General features: G+C 36.1%; 2 protein-coding genes across 2 annotated transcripts in view; both read right to left on the reverse strand.

Moving 5' to 3' along the window:
- Positions 1 to 9,384, reverse strand: part of PAXBP1 (PAX3 and PAX7 binding protein 1) — a 30,619-nt gene extending 21,235 nt beyond the window's left edge. The window contains exons 1-4 of the mRNA XM_026700588.2: positions 7,229 to 9,384; positions 3,851 to 3,976; positions 2,002 to 2,178; positions 1,033 to 1,254 (exon numbers count right to left, since the gene is read on the reverse strand). Of these exons, the coding sequence (XP_026556373.2) occupies positions 1,033 to 1,254; positions 2,002 to 2,178; positions 3,851 to 3,976; positions 7,229 to 7,730 (1,027 nt within the window). The 5' untranslated portion in view covers positions 7,731 to 9,384. The remainder of the gene's footprint in view (positions 1 to 1,032; positions 1,255 to 2,001; positions 2,179 to 3,850; positions 3,977 to 7,228) is intronic.
- An 11,074-nt stretch (positions 9,385 to 20,458) lies between these two features.
- On the reverse strand, positions 20,459 to 21,367 carry EPCIP (exosomal polycystin 1 interacting protein). Its single transcript, XM_026700589.2, has one exon. It carries the CDS (start codon positions 21,233 to 21,235, stop codon positions 20,591 to 20,593), a length of 645 nt encoding a protein of 214 aa, XP_026556374.1. The 5' UTR covers positions 21,236 to 21,367; the 3' UTR covers positions 20,459 to 20,590.
- Between the last annotated feature and the right edge of the window lie 1,297 nt (positions 21,368 to 22,664).

Raw genomic sequence — 22,664 nt, forward strand, 5'->3', positions numbered from 1 at the left:
ATATTTTACAACCAGTACATCAAGTTATTGAAATTGAGTTATTAATTGTAAATTCATTGATGACAGGATCCAAAGAGGGGTGTGTGTGTGTGTGTGTGTGTGTGTGTGTGTGTGTGTGTGTGTGTGTGTATACAGTGGAACCTTCAATTGCAACTGCAATCCATTCTAGGACTATGGTTGCAACCGGAAGCATGACCGTCTGTGCATGCATGGACAAAAAAAAATTGGTGTAGAAGAGGAAATTGCCGCGGTAATTTTCAGGTTTGCTTGGTTGCCATCGAAGAACTGTTCGCGACCAGAAGCAAAACTGTTCTGAAAAATTCTGGTTCTCATCTAATTTGGTCACAAACAGAAGTGTTCGCAACCCAAGGTTCCACTGTATATGTATGTGTGTGTGTGTGTGTGTGTGTGTGTGTGTGTGTAATCAGCAAGGTAATTCTGCAAATCGATAAGATGCTTGTCTTTTAGTCTACTGAACACCTGGGATTCCATATAATAAACCATCACCATTAGTGTCTTCTAAGACCTACCATTCAAATTCAGGAGAAGTAACTATTCAAAGGAAAAGTTTAAAACTTCCCTAATTGGCCAGTTCTTTGAGAGTGGTCTACAGATAATCCAATTTCATCCTAGTCACTAGAAAAACTTAATTTCGTATCTGGATCTAACAGGTTGACAGGTGAACAGTGCAGGAGGAAGCCATATCACAAACCATGATTAGAAAACAGAAGACTAAAATCAAACCTTAAATAGTTTGATTCCGATGTATTGTCAAATATGATCTGCTGTTAAGGCTGGAAATTTCAATCAATTTTTGGTGACCCAGCTTGATCAAATCACCAAGTATGAAATAATCCATTCAGAAATAGATTAAAGCTTTTGGAAAATAGCTCAGAAGAGTAAGAATGTTTCCTCTGTCTACCTGTATAAGTTAGCACCCTATTTGATTTTTATGTCAAATGTTTTACATAGTCACAGCAAATATTTGAAATGTAATTTCATTTATCTTTTTTTCTCTTCTTAAAAGTTTACCTATTTCCTCTGCAATCTTTTGTCTCTGGGATTTCTCTTTCACTGAAAAAACTATTCTTCGCTTCTCATCATCATCCTCATCATCACTGGCATCGTTTTCATCTTCTCTCACAAGACGCCCTTTACCAGGATCATTATCAAGGGGAAGAAAGTCACCAAGTTCACGAGCCATTTGGCGCTTTTTCCTAGCAGCATGAATAAAAGCAGCATCTGGAATTTCTCCTGAGGGGGAAAAGAGTTAAGTTTTAAGTTAGCAGTTACATTTGGGGTCTACTTGTTACACTGCAACTCTAACTGAAAATCTGCATCAGAAAAACAGGCAAGTCAGTATAATTTTTCTATCAACATGACTGGCATCAAATGCCAGTCAGCTTGTCCCCTCCCATTGCTTTCTGCCTCAGCAGTCATTCCCTCATTTTCTTTCAACAGAGAACTAATACACTATTTGCAATTCTGTGGATATGTAAAGATCTAAAATTATTTTAATATTGCAGAATAAACAGTCATAAAAAAGATAACATATCAGATCTGAAAATAGAAAATTTAGTATCAAACAAAAGGTTTAAGGAAATAATTTTGAACACATTGAATAGAAACAAAAATTTCGGCTGCCTTATGACTCACTACATTGTTCCTCCTGGGAATAAATTGTTTGGTATTCATAGTTTCTGATATTCAATGTGCCTCCCAGAACCAATTAATGATGAATACCGAGGTACCACTGTATACAGAATTACAACTAAATATATCCAAAGTAAGAAATAAAATATTTAGCTTTTTAAATTAGTCAAAATGGACAAAACCACAGAAAAACATACCAACAGAACTAGAAACACTGATTTTCTGGAAACAAGGATCTCTTCTAAAAGTACCCTATTAAGGTAGTCTGTATTGATTTACATTATTTTTACCTGTCAAGCAAGGAAGAATTATTCAACCCCTGAAAAATATGAAGGGAAATGGGCTAACCTGGACGAAGAACATTTAGAGATGACAAGGCAGTGGAAAATGCTCCTGCAGCTTTTGCTTTTTCTTCTTCCTTCTCACTTTCAACTTCCATTTCTTCTTCTCCTTGTTCACTATTTGCAGCCCCATCTTCCTGAACTGTATCTTTAAAAAGTCCTAGTTTGTCTGCAATTTGTTCATCTGTAAAACAAATCTATTCAGTACTTCAAAACTCCTTATGGAAAAGTTATTTATACATACTACATTTACACATTTCACTTTATTACAGTGAAGCATTAAATTCAATTCATTAAAACAACATACATTGCATATATGTGTTCACTAAAATATGTTTTTACAGAAGTGAAATAATTGTCAAACATATTTCAATTCCCCTGAAAATTTGTTTGGGCCTTCATGAACCAAGGTAACCAAAAATTTCACCTACTCCCCATTGTAGAATCAGACTTCTGCCTTATTATCTGTTGCAGAAAAGTTAGGGCAAGAGATTCAGTTGATTTTGACAGATGGGATGCAACAGGAATTAATTAGTAGAAATATCTTTGACTGTGCCCAATTAAGAGGCAATACAGTCTGCTTTATAATTTATTCAAAGTGTTCTCTCTTTTATAATTTATTTCCCAACCCTCCAAGTTGAGGACAGCAAATGGGAGATTTCCAATGCACAGCAGAACATGGATCCAACCCATAAGCAATTTTATTTTGTGAATGGGTGTGCATTATATTTTCAAATTATATACATTAAAAATAGAAAAGAAATCCTAGAGTCCCTGAAAATAATACTACAGCTGATGACATATTATTTATCTTTTCTATTGCTATTCCTCCATAATAGTGTATTATTATTTAAAAGAATGCTATATTATAAAGATTACAAAAAAGATTCTGTTTATCATATTTAGCCTCAAATCTATTCCGATGGTGAAAAAAACTGTATAGCTGCTGTTTACAGATATTTGAAGCCATGTTACCATATATAAATTAGGCATAAGTCTTTGGATGATACATTCTTAGTATTCTTAATAAGGGTTTATCAAAGGAACTAATATGTCAAGATGTCATTAAATTGAATAGTCCTAAAATTTGGAATGCATCAACCAATGAACAATGGCTCTATTGTGAGTGGATTACAAGAAAAAGACATGTTCTCAGAAAGACACTGAATTTCAAAGATTGGTTTAAAGAAATGTGTACACTTAGCACTTGAATTGGCTCTTTACTGATGCAATGGAAAAAACCCAGACACTATGATCCCATGTGGTCAATACCTACTTGGTTAAACAATTTAAACATTGAACTGTAAGAGTTTTAAAGTTTGTAAAACTTTATTTTAAATGTTCAAAATATGTTTTTTCTGTATTTTGGAATTCTAAATTTTATTTGTTGTCTCTTTTAAGAAGAAACATCATTCTTTAAAAATATTGCCAGTACGTCATGAACATATTCCTGTCTTTCCTGTCTTGTAAAGTTCAAAGTCCCATGAGACAACAAATATCTATATGGTATCCTAACATGAATAGAGAAACAACACAAGATAACAAAGATTTCAATCTGTTACAATTCTATTTTGGGAGTAATTTTTAAAAATGATGTGATTAGCTTTTCTGCAAGCTCATTGGCTCTTACCACCGAATATCGATTATCAGCCCAGTTATTCTTGGAGCACTGAGGTCAAAAAGCAAGGGAGCCAAAAACTAATACTAAATTACAATTGTTTCCATGGTCAGAATACCAGAACATTGCAGCAGTTTATAGAAGAACTGCTGAGAACACAGTCAATTCAGAAAGTTCAAAGCACAAAGCAAAATATATATATATTTTTGCCTCATGCAACTTATATAACTAAGATTACCATCTGCTGAAGAATTTGTTTCTGGTTTTGTCTTTGATTTTTCAAGATCTTCTTTATATTCTTTCTTGAGCAGCTTTACTATCTTTTTGCTGTAACTTGATTTCTTCACTTTAAAAACTTCTGTTTCTTTGATAAAACAAAAAATAATAAAATAGTTAAATTTGAAGCAGAATAACTACTAATAATTTTAACAAACAGAAATTCTGAAGCCACAACTACTAACGCAAGCCTGAAGATGTCCTGATTCTGGCCGAATGCAGAATGCCAGATTTCTCCGAGCAAACTGTGAGGTTTCAAGTGAATTGCCAAACCTTCCACTAGGGATGTGGAAAATTCACTAATTTAGGTACAGAACATTCAAGAGTGCACAGACCGGCATTTTTCAGAAAAAATACACTGAACCACTGAGGCGTTTCAGACATATTCTATGCAAAGCAGCCTTTTTCAGGGCTAAACCATCCTTAGGACACAACTGAATAGACCCCTTTCATTTTTAAAACTTTATTTCGAAACATCAAATTATCCGAAAACAACATGGTCTGGTTAGAGATTGGGCATGATTAAGTGGGAAACGAAACTCTCAACACTTTTACAAGCTGTTCCATTTCCAGAAGAACAAATATCACATATATACGTACTAGTTACTTTTCACTCTGCTGTATGCAGAATGCAATCTTCCCCATCCATCTCACGTGCAGCAAAAGGCAGTGCCTTTATTCTAATGTAGAAAGGTGTTGGGAGAAATCACATTTTTATTCTTTCAGCTAGAAAAGACAATCTCCTATTTTACTTGGAACACAAGGAGCCCTTCTAGCCATCATATGAGAGAAACACTGGAAGAAAGGCTCCTTTTCTTCCTTAATAAAGTCAGGGACGTGTGAAGCCAAAGAAAATTCTAAACTAATTAATCCATTTTATGAGAAGAATAAACTTGCTTCTATTTGTGTAATTCATAAAACATGGATTCATTAGCTACTCTCATTTGCTAAACTCAAGAAAGAAAGGTACTTCCTTGTCTTAAATCAATTTATCTTAAACTGCTTTAGGTTGTAAATTACTAGAGACTGTAAGCTGCTCTTGGTAGTCTCTCTCCCAGTTTAGCAACTGAGATGAGACGTAAATATGGGAAAGCATAAGAGGTGAAGGAGAATGAAGGTGTTGAAGAAAAAGAATTAATTCTCCCAAGATTGCTAGTCAATAGGTGAATAATAAAATTAGACAGTACTTATAAAGCTATAAAATAATATCTGGAAAGTCATTTTCATGACTCTTCACAAGAAACTTTTGCAATTGAAAAATTTACTAACAATTGCTTTGACTCTTGTTGCTTAGTACAACCCACAAAAATTATATAGTTTTAAAAATGTAGTACTTAAATGATTATTTTGGACATTTACAATGTAGAAATACGATTCTTAAAATGGATTCCACAAGTGAGGTATCAAAAAAGTTAAGTTTTTCAGTTCCTACTTCCCTAACCTAAAGAGATAAAAAAATGTAGAGAACACAGTTTTCAGGATATATCAGGTTACGGACAGGTGATACAGAAACATCAGATCTAACAGAACATTATTGAGGAAAGCCTAGAAACATGAGAGTATATAAGCCAGGACAATAAATCCATTAAGGACTACCAGAAATAATGTATCTTTTTTTAACTGACTTTATATTCCTTTTAACAATCTTGATCCTTAGGCCCTTCAAATAATGGCTTAGAACTTTATTTTTCTTTTTTCCTTTATCCCTTCTCACAAAATTCTTCAAAGCTTAATAAGCCTCTTTTGTGAATCCAATATAGGAAAATTACACAGGTCACTCTCTTGGTTTATTTTTATCTCTTTTAATTATTAAGACATAAGTCGGTTTCTTTTGTATGTCCAATGTAACATATTTTTCGGTAGCATGCTTGCAGCCTGTTATTTTTAAATCCAGTTTCAGACCAGTCTCAATCTTGTCAGTTACAACTTGTTCCTCTTCCATTAATTACACCTTAAACATTCTGTCTATAAAGGTAGGCACTCTTAAAAGTAACTTCTGGGTCCGCTGTTCAAAAATATCTTCAATACGTCCAATTTAAAATATTTTGCTTTATTTTGTATTTTTGAGGCCAGAGACACTACAGCAAAATCTGATCAAGTTCAACCCTACATTTGCATACACCTAATGGAATTTGCCAAACTAAACTGCCTTGCCAAACCACAACCAACTAACCCGAAAGAAATCCCTAGCCTGGGAGACAATCTACAAAACTTAAACATTTCCACGTTTGATATATAGTGTGCTGTTTTCTAAATGGGGATGCTTCCAAATAATGTAAGCTTGGGAAAAAGACCAAAATAAATATAAGGAAATATAAATATGTATCAAATAAGTATAAGGTAAAAGTCAAGAGTAGACGTGGATTGTTTGGAAAAGTCTAATGGGCCACAATTGAGACCAACATTTTTGTCCTTCAGTAAAACATTTGTTAAGTGAGTTTTGCCCCATTTTGTGACATTTCTTGCCATTGTTGTTGAGTGAATCACTAAAGTCAGTGGCCCCCAACCTTTTTTGTGCCACGGCCCGGTACTGGCATCACAAAATGATCCGTGGCACGGTACCGGCATCAGCACGCATGACAAGGCAAGGCGAGCCAAGCAACTGGCCAGCCAGCTGTCCCCCACTTCTCCCCGCCACCTTCAACTCCTCCTTTGTACCTTTGTCGATGGGCTTCGCTTCGGGACGGCTTCAGGATGGTCGCTCGGCTCGACTTGCCTTGGGTGCTGAAAGAATCCTTGCGCCTTAGTTTCGTTCGAAGCCCCCCCCTCGATGAAACCAAGGCACGAGGATTCCTTCAGGAGCCAAACGCCGCTTTCCAACCAGAAAAGCTCACCCAGAAGCACTTTCTCATTGAAACAAGATGGCGGCGCCCAGCAAACCGGCGGCCCGGTAGGAAATGTTCCACGGACCGGTACTGGTCCGCGGCCCAGTGGTTGGAGACCCCTGACTAAAGTCGTTAATTTAGCAACACGGTTAAGTGAATTTATCTTCATTGCTGGTCAGAAGGTCACAAAAGGTGATCCCATGGCCCTGGGATGCTGAGACCATTGCAAATATGAGTCAACTGCCAAGTACCTGAATGTTGATGACATGCAATGGTCTCTGAGCGTGAAAACGGTCATAAGTCACTTTTTTTAGTGCCGTTGTATAAACGAACGGTTGTAAGTCGAGGACTACCTGTACCTCTGAATAACGAGCTCGTCGAGCTTGAACGTGACCAGCATATAAGCGCTTGTTTGCCGGGTGCAGGGCGAGGGAGAAAAAAAAACCGACGCACCAGGCCCGGAGGACAAAAGAAAAAGAGCTCCTGCAAAAGAAGCCGGCTCGACGCGTGCTTACCCTCTTCCTCATCCTGGAAGCTGAGCAGGTTGCGGCTTCCGCGGGGCATCCCAGGCGGGGCTCCCGATTCTTTGCCCCTTTTCCGCTCCTTCGGCTTAGAAACCGCAGGCACGTGCCCGTTGTTTCCCAATGGCAGCTGCTGCGAAGGCGGCGGCGGCGGCGGGAGAGGGACAAGCGCAATCGGGGGTTGCGGCGGCTGCAGTTCCGGGCCCGGCAAATTGGGGCCTCCCCGGCCCATCACCTCAGCACTGCTAAAAGCGAAGCCTCCGCCGGAGGAGGGGGCGGAGGAGGAGGAGGGGGAGACCAGAGGGACGCAACCGATCGGAAGAGGCAGCAGCGGGGGCTTAGGGGCTGGTAGCTCAGGTTCTGCAGCAGGCCCATCACCTCCTGGCGGCGGCGGCGGCGGCAGCAGCTGCGACGGTAACGCTTCATCTCGCTCTTCGTCGTCGTCCTCAGACTCGTTCCGCTTCCGCACATTCACGCGCCGTGCCTTGCGGAACATTCTTCTTCAACAAACCGCCGCCGTTGCGGGAAGGTTTGAAGAAGAATCGGGGGCGGCGGGGGGGGGGGAAGACAAGCGCGAAAACACCAAGTACCGCAACGGCACCGAGAGCGCGCACGCTACGAGTCACTCCACGCTCCCTCCCCGTTGCTGCAGCAAGAGCAGCGTCACAGCCTACGAGTCGTCATAGCGCCCTCTACCGTACACCGCCACATTTGACAATTTTTCTCTTTGATGTCATGGGCAGAGGCAGAAATATCAGACAGGGCTCTGCAGTCGAGTTCGCCTTGTTGACTAGAGCGCCTCGTTAGACCATAGATTGAGGCAAGAGTCACCGCCGAGAGGGTAATTGGAGAAGTCGGCCATTTTGGGACTGGAAAAAAAAGACGTAGGGGAGGAAAGGGGAGGAAGGCCTGTGACGTGAATGGCCCCTTGGTAACGGGTGTGGAAGGGCGGGAAAGTCACCAGTGTATAGAAATGTCCGAAGGGTGGCGAAGTTGCCGTTGTGATCGATCGATTAGTCTTATACTAATAACGAAATGAAAAATAAAATAGAATATTCTTTATTGGCCCAAATGTGATTGGGCACCCAAGGAATTTATCTCCGGTAGATAAGCAACAAAGTGATTGACAATTCATACATAAATCATAAGATACAATCACAAGACCTAAGATACAACCAACAAATGATAGTGAAAAGATACTAATAGGAGTAGGTAATAGGAAAGGTTGGGGAAAAACAAAACTCGGGAGATTTTCGAAATATCGTTTGGTTTAATAAGCTAAATAACATACAATATATTTCCGGGCAAACAGCAAGGGATTTTACAAATTACTGGGAACAAAATACACTAAAATCTTGGCTTAATGGACTTGTTAGAGCTGATAAAATTTGGTTTTGACTTCATTGTCATTTAACTGAGTAATGTTCATTAAATCGATGGCATATTTGGTATATCAAGTTTTTGCTGCAACAATTGCCATACACATCAATTTTGTAATGCAGATGGTGTAAGGTCAAATTTAATGAAATCTCTTTGCAACAATAGGTTATATTAAAATTTTATAATATACTATTGGTTTGGTGGGGAGTTACCTTTGAATCAGTTGTCCCAACCAGACATCCCACTCAGTTGTCTCAGCCCTATGGAGATTGAGAATTGAGAAGATGGATGAGTACAAGGAAAAATGATTGTGTTGTTTTGATATCCCAAAATGAATGAGAATTGTAATGTGCTGTATCCTTAAGAAAAAAAATCCACTTATTTCTACTACATGATTTATGCATACATCATGAGAAACTAATGAATATAATAGAAAAATATGTATGACACAATAAGGAGAAACAATATCATGTGCATAGCTATTATCTAATTGCATGCTGGTAAGGCCATGAATCATTGTTTTAAGTTACACCTGGCATGCTAGCAAAAGAAAACAAAAAAGAAGATAAAGAATAGTCACAGTCCTATCTGATTAAAGATAAAACTCTCAATAGAATAATTTACAGATCCATTACAATATGCTCTGGTGCTTTTCTATGAAAAACAAGTTTGTCTCATTATTTATTGTATCATGTTACCCAATATTAAATGCAGTGAGGAATACAGTTTGTTGTACAGTTCGTTTTTAAAACAAATAAATTGCTGTTTCTCATTCATATTATAGCTTTTTCACTTCTTTAATAATACTTGGAACCCTGCTTTTTTATTACTAGGGGGCAGCAGACTCTTAGTTGCTGATTATTCTGCTATTTGACCTTAACAGAGTAGCATAATATAAGAGATTTAGCAATCAGATAAGATTTTTATGCAGTATAAATAAAATCTTTGAGAAACAATTTCATACGGGATTCATCAAGTGGGAGGACAGGAGATCGGAGGTGAAGAAGTCTGGTGCAGGCTTCGAACACCTTTTCTGGCGTCAGGAGCGATCCCCAGGGATACATGAACCCGGAGAGGTTCGTGTCAACGTGGAGATCCTCGAGCTGCAGAGGGGAAGGCAACTCCCCAACAGTGAAGAGGAAGCTCCCGAGCTCGGCGCTAAAGAGTAAGCTGTCATTTTATGGCGGCTTCCAATCGGTCTGCCACTTGAGTGAATAAGCAAAGCAGTGACAGCCTGCGAGATCCAGTAAGAGGAACAGAGAAACGGTTTATATCTTGGATTCTTTGAAGTCTGAAGGGAGTAGAATGACAGAAGAATGATAGCATAAATTCTTCTCTCCTGGTTGTGATAAGCACCTCTTGGAAGTCGGGCGGAGAGCGGCCAGAAAAGCAATTGGGGAAGCTTTGGGGAAAGAGAGAGATTGCTAAAACCTGGAGATTGGAGATCCGGAACTGGTCTGAGCACAACATGACTATTACTATTACATCTACTTAATATTGGGAGAAGATAAATTGAGCATTATATTGGACTTTGGAAGATTTGTATGTGGATTTAAAAGTTGGAAAGCAAAGAAAGAAGCAGCAGCAAGAGGAAGAAGCCAGAGGCGAACAGAACGCTAGTAAAGACGGTTTTGGGACTGCAGATTAGTCAGCACTTTTCACCATTTGCTGATTGGAAGGCTGAAAAGAAACCTAGCTGGAAGATGGAACTTTAGCTCACCCAATTTGCTCTCTTTATTACGTGGTACTACTTAAGTTTACTAAGTTGGCACTATTTTCTCTTTAAGATGACTTCCTTGTGGTTGTTTGTTTGTTGATTTTCTGAAGCTGTGGTAATCTCTCTTCTACCCCTTCTCTTATTATCTTGCCCTTGCCTCCCTATTGTATCTCCTAAACACTTTACATAATTTTACTTACTGGGGGGAAGAGGAGGATACACTATTATCAAAGAGTTAAGAGTTTACTGTTGTAAGTATTAATAGTAAAAGGGATAAACTTTGTTGATATAACCTATTTATAAATTATTTAGACTACTTACGACATTTAAGATTAATTCCTTAAAGTGTTAATTGATGTACTATTGTTGACCAATTTTCTTATTACATTGACTAGAATATTGTTGCAGATCTCTATTTATGATATAGGGGAAAAGACTGTGGAGTGAGATATAAAATTGAAATACGTGAATAGTCTTTCAAGTACAGAACCCAAATACTGAATGGTGATTTGGGATAATATATTTAATATTGTGCATCAACAAAAACAAATACTTAGAGAGATGACATCCACAACAACTATGGCCTTAAAAACAGGAAAGAAGGCTATCCCGACCCTATCGACTACGTTGACAGCCACCCCACCAACATCTCAAAAACTATCGAGGAGTCTTTAATAGGGGAAAAGCAGCCCAATGTCCCCAATATTAATATACAAACTTCCATATTAGCCTTGCAGGAAGCTATATCTAAAATGCAAGAAATGATGATTAATAATCACAAGGAAACTAGAGCAGATATAAGTGAATTGAAAGATGAGATGGGGAAAATGAAGGCTGAAATGAAAGCGGATATAGCGAAGGTGGAGGGTAAGATAGGGTCTCTACAGCAGGCCATGGAGAGAAACGAAGTGAAAATAAAGATATAGAGAGTAGAACAACACGCATGGAGTCTAACTTTGAAAGGATGGATGAGGAATTTAAAAATGTACTTAGAGAAACGGAAGACTCTCTGATCCACCTCGAGATGGACAAAGCAATGGCGTATTTAAGATTCCAGAATGTGGCGGAAGCCAAAAATGAAGAATTGGAACATTTGATGGCAGAAATATTGGCTGAATGGCTAGGAAAGGAAAAAGATGATCTAATTAAAGAGTTTGATGAGGTATATAGGGTTAGCACAAGCTACGCCAGGCGTAACAACTGTCCAAGAGAAATTCATATCCGCTTCTCTAGGAGATGTCTGAGGATTTAATTTTGAAAATGTCTAGGAGGAAACAATATCATATAAGGGCAGAGAAATTAGGATTTTAAAACAAATTCCAAAGAAAGTGAGGATGATAAGACAAGATTATAAATTTTTAGCTAATGATTTAAATAAAGAAGGAATCCATTTTAAATGGTTAATCCCGGAAGGATGTTAATTACATGGAAAGAGAGGAAAATCAAAATAGAATCGATAGAACAGGCCCAAGTTTTTCATCAACAGCTCACAGATAAGAATAGTCAACCCACCAAAGAAGAACCTAAAACAAGACCACAGGAGGTCCGATATTATCACAGAACCCAAAAGGAACGACTTTCTTCAATTTCAAGAAGTGATAATCCACAACATGGGAGAGAAGAGCAAATCCCACAACAACAACAACAAGAGAACCGAATCATTACTAGGCAAAAATCTAAGCAGAAGTAGATAAATGGTGGAGGGGAAGAAGTTGCTCTCCATCAATATAAACGGATTAAATTCATTATTAAAAAGAAAAAGGATATTCTCAAAACTTATTCAACATAACGCAGATATAATATGTCTTCAAGAGACACATATTTCGAAGAATGACGAAAGATATCTAATTTGTCCAAAATTAGGTAAACTTTTTACAGCACCGGCCGACCAACACAAGAAAAAGGGAATTGCAATTTATGTAAAACAAGATGTAAAGGCAGAACTAATCTGGTCGGATCCCGAAGGAAGAACTCTGGTTATACAAGTTTGGATAAACCACATCACATTTTTACTTGTAGCAATCTATGCCCCAAATGATGACCAGGGGAAATTTTTAAACACCTTCACCAAAAAATAGTAGGCTTTGAAAAAAGAAACATTTGCTTGATTGGCGATTTTAACTCCATTGCAGACTACCAGAAAGACCATAGTAATATGGGGAAAAACAAGAAGGGGAAAAGGAACTCTCTGCAGCATGTAAGGAAATGTTGAGAGAGTTAAATTTAAAAGATCTATGGAGGGAACGGAATCTTGAAGGAAAACAATTTACATATTATTCTAACCCACATAAGACTTGGACCAGAATAGATATGGCTTGGATGGATTTGGACTTGGCTAATGAAATAAAAAGAAATCAAAATTCTACCGAATGAATGGGCTGATCATAACCCAATACAGCTAATTTGGAGGGATAGGAGACGAATAAAAAAAAGATGGACACTAAATAACCAAATTGTAAACGAAGAAGAGTATATTAATAAACTGAAAGAGGAGCTAAATTATTTTCTAAAAGATAATAATAATGAAACAACTTCAAAACAGAACATTTGGGATACTATGAAAGCAATTATAAGAGGCACAACAATTTCCTATAATGCTATGAGAAACAAGAGAATTTATGCCCAACAAAAGCAGCGTTACAACAACAAATCCAAGACTTAGAAACACAATTACAAAAACCCCTAAGACCCAAGGACTACAAAATCAGTTAATACTAGCCAAACATAAGCTGAATTTAATTGAACAAGATAAATTAGAAGTTAGCTTGAGAAGGTCCAAACAAAATTATTTTGAACACGCCAATAAACCAGGAAGATGGCTATCTTATAAACTTAAAAAGAAAAAGAAAAGAGATTGATACACCAATTAATAGATGAGAAAGGCATCCCACAACATGAGATTGAGAAGAAAAAGGATATTATATTAAACTATTTCCAAAGATTATATAAAAAAGAAGAAATCAATGAGGATAAAATAAGAACTTATCTGGAGAATACGAATGATAAAACAATAGGGGAAGGAGACAAAGAATTACTAAATAAGGATATTACATGGTCTGAGTTAAAATCTGCAATGGAAAATCAATGTAATAATAAATCCCCTGGTCCAGATGGGATTCAGTAGAATTATATAAAGCCACATTAGATTTAGTAGGGCCTCTGATGCTGGAAGTGTTTAATGAAGTACTTCGGCTGCCAAAATGCCAGACTCATGGAGGAGGCGTTGATTGCGTTAATTCGAAGGAGGATGTGGATGCCAGATATATCAACAATTATAGACCAATCTCACTTTTAAATGCCGATTATAAATTATTTACCTCAATTATTGCGAATAGAGTAAAACAAGTTTTAAATTTATACATTCATGAAGACCAAAATGGTTTCCTTCCATTCCGCCAAATTAAAAACAATTTAAGAACCGTTATTGACGTCTTAGAATATTATGAAGCTCATCCAGAGAAACAATTTACACTCTTGTTTCTAGATGCGGAGAAAGCATTCGATAACTTACATTGGCACTTCTTAATACAAAAAATCTATAACATGAATCTGGGCACTAAATTCGAGAATATTATCACAACAATTTACAATACCCAACAAGCCAATATACTAATTAATGGTGAACAAACAGGCCCACTAAGCATTGAAAAGGGCATTAGACAGGGTTGCCCTCTCTCACCCCTCTTATTTATATTTGCTTTAGAATCATTGTTAACGCGGATAAGACAAAATCCTGAAATTCAAGGGGTTAGGGTCAAGGCAGAGGAATATAAATTACAGGCGTTTGCAGATGATATGGTTTTCTTCCTAGAGGATCCCATGGAGAAGGGACATAATCTAATAAAAGAACTAGAACAATATGGTTCAGTAGCAGGACTAAAGATCAACAGAAATAAGACGAAATTACTGACTAAAAATCTAACAGAGAACCAGAGGAAAGAATTAGAAAAAACCATGGGGATACAGGCAACAAAAAGGTCAAATATTTAGGCATATGGTTAACACCACATAGTAAATCACTCAAAGAGAATAATTATGATAAACTGTTACAGCAAATTAAGAAAGATCTAGAATCTTGAATAAGTTGCAGCTTTCTTTACTGGGCAGGATTGCCACAATCAAAATGAACATTTTACCAAAACTCCTTTACTTATTCCAGACAATCCCAATAAAATTATCAAAAATTTTTTTGATGATATAAATAAGGTAACTCTTAAATTTATTTGGCAAGGGAAAAAAGCTAGAATCAGTATTAAGGCCTTACAAGATGCAAAAAGTAGAGGTGGGCTAGCGCTTCCAAACTGGGAATTATATTATTGGGCAGCCAACTTACTATGGTTAAAAGACTGGGTCAATTTACGTGAATAAAAGAACTCTAGCCTTGGAAGGGCACGACCTTCAGAGAGGATGGCACGCATTTCTATGGGATGTGGGAAAACTAAACAGGCGTACTTTCATAGACATCTTATTAGAGATTCACTATTAACTAATTGGAAAAAATATGTAAAAACATTATTTAAAAATTCCGATTTGGCTTTCAACAATGGAGGCAATGGTTCATCCCAACAATTTGGATATAACAAAAATGACTAAATATAAAGATTTATTAGATCCTTTAGGAAACTAAGAACTCGACAGGACTTACAGGAACAGGGATTTAAAATTGATCAGTGGTTATATATACAAATCCATAGTAGATACAAACAAGATATCAAAGAGTTTGGAATTTATAGCAAATTACAACACTTAGATAAAATCTTATTAGGATCAAATAAAAAGAATATTTCTAAATTTTATAAATATTTATTGGAGGTAGAATTAGAGCAAGAGATAGTGAAAGGGAACATGATAATGTGGAGTAGGAATATTGGAAGAAGCATTACATTAACAGAATGGGAAAAGATCTGGAATAGAATCATTAAGATTACGAAATCTGCGGCGTACAAAAGAAAATATGTATAAAATGTTATATAGATGGCACTTACCCCTTCGAGGTTAGCGAAAATGAACCCAAACTCTAGTCCAAAATGTTGGAAATGTAAAAACATAGAGGGAACCTACTTTCATATGTGGTGGACCTGTAAAGAAGCCCAGAAATACTGGCAAAAAATTAGAAAATGGCTGGAGGAGATAACCAAAGATCAAATTGAATACAAACCAGAGTTCTTCCTACTAGGGATCTCTGATAAACATTTTCCTAAAAAGACGAAATACATAATAATTCATATTCTAACTGCGCCAGATTAGCATTTGCCCAGTGCTGGAAATCATCCCGTTTACCTACAGATCAATTGGTCATTCAGAAAATATGTGACTCATGCAGAAATGGACAATTTAACCATAGCTCTTAAAAATAAAGAGTCTTCAGCATTTGATAATAATTGGAATGCATGGTATAATTGGTTATATCAGAGATAAACGGTTTAATGAGCATAAATAAGCATAAATATCCATAAATAGCGATAAGATGTGTATATTTAAAGTAAGGTAGGAGAATTGGATCTTGTAGACTGTCAAAAAAGAATATTTGTCTGGTTTTAACGTATTTTCTTTTTTTCTTCCGTCTCTTTGTTTTTTTGTTTTTGTTTTTCTCTCTTTATACTTCTTCTTCTCCTTTTCGGTCGCAAGACCGAGCGTTTTTTTTTTTTTTCCTCTCTCTTTCTCTTCTTTCTTTCTTCTTTTTTCTCTCTGTTTCTTATGTAATGTTGTTATGTTATTTTTTTAATTGTAAATTCAATAAAATTTATATGAAAGAGAAACAATTTCATACAATGTAGTTAAATCCCACAAGCAACCCAAGAAAAATCAATGGATATTATTAAAATGTTTAAATAATGGATATTATTAAAACATTTAGAATGGCAATTGAAAATATAATGAAACTGTATGATAAAATGAATTCAATTTTTAACAAATAGTTAAACACAAGACACAAGAATAGGAAGAATTATTGACTTAATAAGTCAATTATTGACTTATTAATTCAATAATTATTGAATTATTGACTCTAAAATATACGCCAAATGATAACTTAAAGGAAAATTGGTACCAAATATTTTCAAATAATATACAACTCTCAATAGTACCTGAGAGACAGATCATACTACAACAAATGCTTGAAATGCTATGAAATAGAAGGAACTCTTTATTACATGCGCTGGACATGTAAAATAATCCCAAACAACTAGAAAGATATACAGAGTACAATGCAGAAAATTTTGGAATTTAAATTTGTAATGAAATTACCTTTTTTTTACTAGGTATAACCTCAGAAAAAAATCAGCAAGAAACAATGAGATACATGGTTACAGCAACAAAAATAAATTTTGCATAACATTGGAAGAAAAATATAGTAATGACAATATCTGATTGGGAATATTTTTATCGATTGGGAGCTTAAATTTTGAAAATATGCTGCAAAACTAATATACATACACAATAGAGGTTTAATCAAATTTAAGCAAGAATGGTTTCCATATATACAATACAGCACACAGGATGTCAAATAGAAACGCAGTATGGCTACTAATATGTACAATATTATAAATTAGCATATCTACAAAAAGTGAATAGCAATAGCACTTAGACTTATATATACCGCTTCACAGTGCTTTACAGCCCTCTCTAAACTGTTTACAGAGTCAGCATATTGCCCCCACTGATCAGGGTCCTCATTTTACCAACCTCAGAAGGATGGAACGCTGAGTCAAGCTTGAGCTGGTGGGAATTGAACTGATGAATAGTTAGAAACCTAATAGCTTTTTTTCTATTTTCCTTTAAAAAAAAATTAAAGGTTTTTTCATTCCTGTTAAATTGGTATCACTTATCTACAGTATTTTTCTTTACTTTTTTCTATACACAGACATACCCAAAGACATATACATACAGTATGTAGCAATCATACAATGGAAATTTCAGTACTAAGTAATCAGCTCAAAACTGAAACTTTCATTGTACAATAAATACTTTGATGTAATCAGCCATTTTTTCCTAATATCCTAAGTTTTTTATGAAGACAAAAATATGCGTATAATATTGATTTTTATTTCTAATAGTCTTTAAGTTTTTAAACAATCTGTCAATTTTATTAATACTGTACAAATATTATATCAAATATCAGGATTAACAACAATATAATGTGGGGGGAAGAGAAGAATGTATGGATAAAATAATCCATGGGAATAATTGGAAATTTGATCATTCACTTTTTACTGTGTTTAGGATTGTAAAAAATATCTCAACGAATATTACTAAGTTAGTGGAATTAAAAGAAAATTCTTAAATCATACAATTGGAAGAAACCTTGATGTTTAGTTTTGTTGTTTTTAAAATATTTCCTTTTTGCGAGATTGATATTTCTAATGTCCTCAATCATTCATGTAACATATTAACAAATCCCTTTACATACAGTACAGTTAATAAATCTGTCAAATATGACACACATGTACACTTAATCATGGTAATACAATTCACCTGTTCATGTTATACACAAACGTTGAATTTTTACCTATGCATATCACTAAAGTAAGTACACTATATCACATAAAGTGAGTTTAAGGCATCCCATCTTTAAAAGTTTGGCAGGGTATGGAATACTTCTTTGGTGTTTATTTATTTTTCAAATTTATGTAGGTGTCCATTTCGCAAAAGAAGTGACTCTGGGCAGTGTACAACAAAGTTAAAAAACAATCATTCACAATTGATGATGATTAAAAACATTAAACCTTTTTCTAATAACATTGCACATTTTTATTTGTTTACATTATTATTGTGGTATAAAATGCAATTTCTAGTGTTCAGTTCATTGCATATCTAAATCATAATTCAAAATTTATGCTTAATTCTAAAATAGGATTGTTTTCTCTGTGCTTCTATCTGTAATCAATACAATAATATTTGAATGTAATGCATTAAGACAGAATAACAGAGTTGGAAGGGACCTCGGAGGTCTTCTACTTCAATCCACCACTCAATACAATTTTAGCAAATGGCTATCCAATCTCTTTTTAAAAGCCTCAGTGATGGAGCACCCACAACTTCTGAAGGCAAGCCATTCCACTGCTTTATTGTTCTCTATCAGAAAATTTCTCCTTATGTTTAGGTTGTTTCTTTCCTTGATTAGGTTTCCATCCATTGCTTTTTGTCTTTCCTTCTGGTGCTTTGGAAAATAGGTTGACCCTCTCTTCTTTGTGGCAGCCCCTCAAATATTGGAACACTGGTATCGTGTCACTCATAGTCCTTCTTTTCACTAGACTACCCAGATACTCCAACTGTTTATATTTTAGCCTCCAGCCCCCTAAATCATCTTGTTCTTCTTCTCTGCACTCTTTCCAGAGTCTCAACCGGACACTCTTTTTATATTGTGGTGACCAAAATTAGATGCAGCATTCCAAGTGTGGTCTTACCAAAGCCTTATATAGCAGTACTAATGTTTCATATGATCTTGATTCTATCTGTCTATTAATGTAATCTAGGATTGCACTGGCTTTTTTGGTGGCTACCACATACTGCTGGCTCATATTTAAGTGATTATCCACTATGATTCCAATTCCCTCAATAGCAGGGATGTCAAACTCATGTCACGGCAGCATCATGTGATGTATCAGGACTTTTTTCCCCTTCACTAACCCGGGCATGGATGTGGCCAGCGCATCTGGCCCATGGCCCGGGAATTTGACAACCTGCTGTATAGTTTCTGCTGTTGAGTCAACGACATAGATCCTAATCCATTAGTTCTTGACATTTTTCTGGGAAATATAAGTTATGAACGCCATAGGAGATTATGCTGGATTTCTGGAAACACAGAGAGCAACTTGCCCCACTGTATATCAAAGGGGGCTGTGTGGAGGGGGTTTCCTCTTTTAAATTCTTGAGAGTGCTTATTAGTCAAGACCTCACCTGGAAATACAACTCATCCCCGGTGGTTTGGAAGGCTCAACAGAGACTTCATTTCCTTAGAGTCCTGCAGAAAAATCAGGTGGAAGAACAGCTGGTGACCTTTTTCTATCGGTCTACAATAGAAGGTGTCCTCACATGCTGTATAACAGTATGGTACGCTGGTTCAACAGCTGCGGACAGGAAAGCACTACGGAGTGATAAATTTGGCACAAGAAACCATTGGTTGCCCCCTAACATCACTGGACAACATCACCAAGTCTCACTGTTTCAGCAGAGTAAGGAAAATACTTAGGGATGATTCACATCCCGGTCAGTGTCTTTTCTCATTTTTACCATCGGGCAGAAGACACAGAATTATAGCCAGCCAGACAAATAGGTTTAAAAACAGCTTTTATCCATGGGCTGTGAGACTCCTAAATACAGCTACAATCACTCCATGCATACATGGAAACATATGACTGGTTTCTCCCTAATTACTTGTATAAGGACCATTTTCTGTAAAGTGTACAATGAAACCTGCTGAAATTTTGAAATCTAGACTTTAAAAAAACATTTTAGGGATATTATTCTTTAATTTAAAGGATTTGTTAGATCAGGGTAATTATCTTTAGATGGTTTCCTTTTAGTCTTGCCTGATTTATCAAAGGTGTTTTCCAGAATTAGAATAATCTTTCCAGGACTGGGATACTTGCTAGGAATTACTATCAAATATATTGTATATTGTGTGTGTGTATACACATACTTGAATTTATTTTCTGGCCAGTATAAAAATAGAGTGCCAATTTTGTGATTAAAGGCATCAGGCTAGAAATTGGAACTGTATGAATTCTAATCTGACCTTGGACACAAAGGATCCCAACAGTCACCAAGGCTGGGTGACTTTGGGTCAGTCACTCTTTCAGTCCTAGGAAGAAGGCAATGGCAAATCACTTCCAAAATTTTGCCTAGAAAACTATAGGGACTTGTTCAGAGTAACTGCCAGACATCAACATCAACTCCCAAGGTACACATACAAAGTATCAGAAATGCTACATTTCTCAGAAGAATTTAAATATTATCCCCCATATGCCTATATGGAACAAATTAGCCAACATTTTTTGTATAACATGGATTGAACAATTATTGTTTATCAGAGTTAAAGGCTTGGTTCTGGGATTGAATTAAGCTAGAATATTCTATAGCATTCTGTAAATTATATTGAAATAGGAGCTATTAGGACTAAAGTTTATTCATCTCCCTGTTGTTGTTGTTCTTGTTGTTGTTATTTGTAATATAAAGAGCAACAGAAGTTTACTTTCTACAATATCTCAGGATGCCCAATTTATAATGTTTACATTATAGAAATGGCCAAGAGTTGTGTGTTAATAAATGAATGTTACGATACAACTTTTGTTACTTGGAATAAAAAAATTGTCCAAATATGGAAACTGGTTTGAAGTGTTAGAAATATTTTCTACACTGTATGCTTTCAATGGGCCACTGTCATTGAAAAGAGATGTGTCCAAAACAGCAACATGAGTAATCATGCTTTTGTCTTTGTATGGCATCAACTTGTTTTGGGCTCCATTGTCACAACTAGTAGAGATTGTTAAACTTTGCTGTTTTAATTGGCCATTATTCTCGCTTCTTATCTGTAATTTTTGTAATCCCCAAATGGTCAAATATTTTGTTGTCAAAGGAATAGTGCCACAAAGTGAGAGTTTTAGATTGTGCACTGATGTAACATTTAACAGGATTCTCAACATATTAGTTTCAGTGAACCAAATTACCAAATTATTATAGTAGGTTTTGTCTGCTGTGTAGGGCAAAACAGTCATACAGTTACAAATTAGATTTGCTAAGCTATAATCACAGTCATTAATACTATCAGGGCACATGCATTTTCGAATTGTATTTTCTTTGGTAAAAAAAAGTGTATTATTTTTTTCACTGCACACAGAACTATCAACACAGAAGCTTAACAGACCAATCAAAAAAACATTATTCCTGTGGGCTGAAAAAGCCATAATTCTTATGGAGCTAATAGCTCTAGGACCCTCACTTACTTAAATCAGTGGAGGGGACATTTCATTCAGAAAACAGGTTTTGCCCCAAAGATTTCTATAACATCTTTTTATAAGTGGGGGCACAATAAAATGGTTGAGAGTTGGGATCAATAATTCTTGGAAAATATTCTACCTCTTTACAGCACAGAAATGGATTAAACCCAGGCTGAAATTCTTCTTTCCTTTTTGGAATTTTCTCATTTTTTGGTTTCTGCTTCCATTGGGACTGTTTCTAGTCTCATTTCTTGTTTTGTAAATTTGAGGGAAAGAATGATCTAATTCATAAGATCTTTGAAGGGATAAAAAATGTTGGATATGTCCAAGTATGAATGCAAAACTGTATTCCTTCCTCATAGGTTTCAGTATAACTCTCTTGCAGGCTTAAACATAATAATCAGATGAAAGATGTGCCTGGAACCAATTTTCCAGAACTTTCCTTGAGGTTCAGCTTGATGCATATTTGTTTGCCTGGTAATGCTCAGAGATGTACAGAGACTTTCTTTTATAGTGAAACATGTCTTACATAAGCATCAAGGACATATGCGGCCACTTCAGCGGACCTGAAAAACAAATAAGCGTTGTTTATTTATTATACTAATATTTCTATGCTACTCCATTCCAGATTGGCAGGATGTAAGAAAAGATAACGCATTAAAAACAGTAGAAGAAAAAAAAATTACAGTTAGTAAAGATGTAATCTTCAAAGGGTCTGCGTAAGATAACTTCAGAGCAAGGGACAGTGAACGCTGCTGTGGGCATCAGTTTTGCATCAATAGCATGGTAGTTGCACTGATTTTCTCACAGGCTGGTGACTTGCGGAATTCTCCAGCCCATTTCAGTTGCATTAGAAAACAGAAAAAGCCTTCCAGGAAAAAAAAAAAAAGACAAGTTATCTACACTGCAGTTTTTAAAAAATAAAGTAGTAACCCACATCCAGCCATTTCCTAAAATAAAACAGTATCAACATTCTGTTACCTTATTTTCAATGTATTCTTGGAAAAGTTATGTGACTGAAAAATTTGTGACTGAATTAAGACAGCAGTGACATCCCTGATCTATAGTTTTTGATTGAAATATTTGGAATTGTGTTTTTCCTCTGCAGTCAGATTTCTAGTAATCAGAACTTGTTCCTATTACAATTATTTTTCAAAGAGGGTAATCTTCCACTTATGGATGACTGCTGATCCAAAAACTTTCATGAGATAGACGCTCGTTGTTTATGCAGGCAGATTTTGCAGCTCTTTTGTACACTTTGTATAGATAATTTAAAGGGGAGTTGAGATTGAAGGTCACCATCTTCAGTCTCATTCCAAACAAGCAGCATCCCATACATTTCCAATTTTCTGCTGATCAAAGTACCATACTTACAGGAAAAAATACCCATTTACAA

The sequence above is a fragment of the Pseudonaja textilis genome, chromosome 7 (assembly GCF_049901715.1).
Source record: "Pseudonaja textilis isolate UNSWEBS1 chromosome 7, rPseTex1.2, whole genome shotgun sequence".
Classification (NCBI taxonomy): domain Eukaryota; kingdom Metazoa; phylum Chordata; class Lepidosauria; order Squamata; family Elapidae; genus Pseudonaja; species Pseudonaja textilis.

Excerpts from the sequence above, each read along its gene's own strand:
- EPCIP (XM_026700589.2), bottom strand. The coding sequence starts at position 21,235 with ATGGCTTTTTCAGCCCACAGGAATAATGTTTTTTTGATTGGTCTGTTA.